We start from the raw sequence: 3,480 nt of genomic DNA, 5'->3' as shown, positions 1-3,480 counted from the left end.
AGATCAGAGCTGACACCCCCCAGCCCCCTTCCCTGAGATTAGGGCTGATACCCCCCAGCCCCCTTCCCACAAGGCAGAGCCTCCAGGGCGGCGTGCTGGCTCAGGGGCGCGGGCCCTGGGATGTGGGTAGCTGTAGGAAGATGGAGAGCCTGACAGGCACACACACAAGGTGATGCACGGGAGAGAGAAAGTCAGGGGGACACAGGCAGGAGCGAGGGCAGGCGCTGCAGTGACGTGACTGGAAAACAGGGACAGTGGGGGAAAGAGAGAAGAAAAGGAGGTGTCTGCACTCCTTCCTGACCCTTTAGAGTTGATCCATTGGCACCTGGGCCTTTCCTTAACCAGACATGACCCCATGGGACCCGCAATACACGTGGCAGGGGCTCCCCAACTCTGCCTCCCTCTCTCCCCAGAGCTGCATCGACTGGAACCGGGAGGTGCTGAAGCGGGAGCTGGGCCTGCGGGAGCGGGACATCGTGGACATTCCCCAGCTCTTCAAGCTCCGCACGGACTTCACCGGGACCCCCAAGGCCGAGGCCCTTTTCCCGAACATGGTGAGGAAGTGGCCCCAGGCGAGACAGGCCAGCTGGGCTCTGGGTGCGGCCCACGGGGCTTGGTTGTCTCCTCACGCGCCTGGGTTTTCATGGCCCATCCTGCTTCCTGTGGGCGTGTCAGAGGCACCCTGGGAGTCAGGGATGATCGTCACCCCCACTGACAGATGAGGCGCAGGGAGGGGGGTCTCTGGCACAAGAACGCACAGCTGGTGTGAGGGGGGACTCAGAGCAGGGGTACACGGCAGAGCCCACACTCTAACCATTAGGCTGCACTGCCCGAGACGGGCTTCCCTGCATGGGGAGGGGGGAGGGATAGGAGTGGGCTGGGGGACACACGCAGCGAACAAAATGCTCCCAGGTTGGGTGAAGCGCCATGAAGGAAATAAAGGTGGGGTGCCTGTTCAGACTGGGTGGCCGGGAAGGCCTCTCTGAGGAGGTGGCATTGGCAGTGCCGGGGGCACTTACCTGTCTGGCGGGGGGACTTGAGGGGTCCCACCTTTTTGTGGAGAACTTTTAACTGTGACCCAAGCCCCATCTTATGTCGCTAGCTGTGTTTTTACCACTCCTCCACCTGTTACTCTGTCTCTTCAAAGTAACTTCACCCACTTCTACTGGGGCCCCTCAGGCACCCCCTCCTGCTGGAGCTGGGGTTACAGTTGAGGAAGAAGCAGAGTGGTCTTCAGACTGGGTTCCCCAGGATGCTAGGGTTCCATGGCAGTGCCTCAAATCCAGTGGTTACGATCTCTTCTGTTTTATGCACTGAAGTTCTGCAGAAGGTTTTGTCTAGAATAAAGAACTCCTTGGCCAAAACCAGGCAGGAGGGGGCACCTCCTCTCACCCCTGGGACATAATTCCTTGGCCCCAAGCATTTGTTTCTCTCCCTGGGGCCCAGCCAGGTCTCCCAGCTACAGAGAGAAGGCTGATGCCACCTGCGGGGGATGAGAGTCTCAAATGCTGTGTGAGCGCCGGCTCTGGGCCTCACCGCCTGAGGCCCCTGCAGGGAGACCGGCACAAGCCTCGCTCTCCCATAGCCGCAGTGGGAGGTGGGCACCGGCGGAGAAATTAAGCATGCAGGGCACGCAGTGTGGGCTGTGTCTGAGCACTGACGATGAGACACCTCGTCGGTGATTCACGAGCCCTGGAGACTGACTCTGCACCTACTGTGTTGTCATAGCGATGGAAACAGGATAGGGCTCATTTTGCTGATGAGGCTCAGAGAGGGCAAGGGACTTGCCTGAGGTCACACAACTACTGAGTCGTAGAGCTGAGATCCAAACCCACTGTTGGCCTGGAGCCAAATCCTAGTCTTTCCATCTCACTAGGCCACCTCCCAGTATAATGGAGGAAACAGCCATTTGCATAAGTGATAATAGACAGAAAGTGCTACAAAGAGGTCATCACATTCATCCATTCAACGGATATTTATTAAGCGCCTACTGTGTGCCAGGCACTGTGCTTGGAGCTATGGGAACATCCACGAGGAGTTGGGGATTCGCAGGCGCCTTCACACAGGGGCTGGCATTTGAGCTGAGCTCAGTTGAGTAATAGAGTTGGCCAGAAGGTGGTGGGTGGGGAAGGAGCCTGGGTCCAGAGTCTGACAGACTTGGGTGGAAGTCCTAGATTAGCTGATGGTCTTGGTTAGCCCACTATACCGTGTGGGCCTCAGTTTTCTCATCTGTGAAATGGAGCTGTTATTTCTGAAGATCAGAAGGAGAGGGTGCTGGGATAGTGATGCAGGCTGCACGCCACCGCCCCTGACCTGACCTCCCCACTCTGCAGGTGAACATGCTGGTGCTGGGCAAGTACCTGGGCATCCCTAAGCCCTTCGGGCCCATCATCAACGGCCGCTGCTGCCTGGAGGAGAAGGTGCGGTCGCTGCTGGAGCCGCTGGGCCTCCACTGCGTCTTCATCGATGACTTCACCCCATACCACCTTCAGCACGGGGAGGTGCACTGCGGGACCAATGTGCGCCGGCAGCCCTTCTCCTTCAAGTGGTGGCACATGGTGCCCTGAGCCTGTCCCCCGGGCGTCCTCTCCCTTGGGAAGCTCCTGGCCAGAGGCTCTGGTCCCCTGCAGTGTGGATAGCAAGAGTTCTTGAGGACACGTTGGCTCCCCAGGGGGAGGCCCCCCTCCAGGCAGTGGCTTGCTTCTGTCCTCTGTGTCCCTTCCGAAGATCCCAAGATGGTCCTGGCATTGCAAACTCAGTTCTGCTGTGAGAAGCTGCAATAAAGTTTCATAATAATCTCTTTGTACATGAAGTCAAGCGACCATTCATTCACTCTCACTCGCTGTCATGGTTGAACCCAACATTGCAAACTTGAAGGCCGGTGTTCCTGCCTGCGCCTGAGAATTGGATGCTGTTCACGTTGTGCTTTGGAGAAAAGGCAGCAGGTGGGTGATACAAGAGCCCAAAGGGGACATAGGGTTTGACTGTGTGTCAGTGAGCCCAGGGGTTAGCGAATCCGCCTGTCCTCCCTCGGTCGTTTCAGTCCTCCAGCTTGAAAGCCCCTGAAGCAGGGGCTCTTGCTGCTGCTTCGCCACGGACCACCTAGTGGGGTGGGGTGCATAGTAGGAGCCCTGGGTGATTGTGGGATGGTTTCATTAGTCCCTTCTTCTGTGTCCTTTTTGCATATTTCCTTGTATGGCCCTGACATGGGGACATAGATTCCGCAATAGGAAATAAAACGTGACGACCTGAGGTCTTTGAAATGGAGGCCGGGTCTTGGCTCAGAGAGCTGGGTGCTCAGACACCCAGAGGTACTGCTGTCCCGTGGCTCGTGGAGGACACGGGTGGGTAAGATGGGCATGCGAAGCCTCTGCCCTCGCACTAGGGCAGCAGTTCTCAACCTGTGGGTCGCGACCCCTTTGGCAGTCGAATGACCCTTTCACAGGGGTCGCCTAAGACCATGGTTGGCAAACTGTGGCT

The 3,480-nt window shown here is 57.8% G+C and overlaps 1 protein-coding gene across 2 annotated transcripts in view; it reads left to right on the top strand.

The window, feature by feature from the left end:
- The window catches only part of PADI4 (peptidyl arginine deiminase, type IV), a 25,817-nt gene extending 23,011 nt beyond the window's left edge, over window positions 1-2,806 (top strand). For both annotated transcript variants that reach the window (XM_006766665.2, XM_015565850.1), the window contains 2 exons: window positions 414-554; window positions 2,334-2,806. In XM_006766665.2, coding sequence (XP_006766728.1) covers window positions 414-554; window positions 2,334-2,567 — 375 coding nt within the window. In that variant the 3' untranslated portion in view covers window positions 2,568-2,806. The remainder of the gene's footprint in view (window positions 1-413; window positions 555-2,333) is intronic.
- Window positions 2,807-3,480: the final 674 nt, after the last annotated feature.

The sequence above is a fragment of the Myotis davidii genome, unplaced genomic scaffold (genome assembly GCF_000327345.1).
Source record: "Myotis davidii unplaced genomic scaffold, ASM32734v1 scaffold299, whole genome shotgun sequence".
Lineage (NCBI taxonomy): Eukaryota > Metazoa > Chordata > Mammalia > Chiroptera > Vespertilionidae > Myotis > Myotis davidii.
This window is presented reverse-complemented; position numbering and strand designations above follow the sequence as displayed.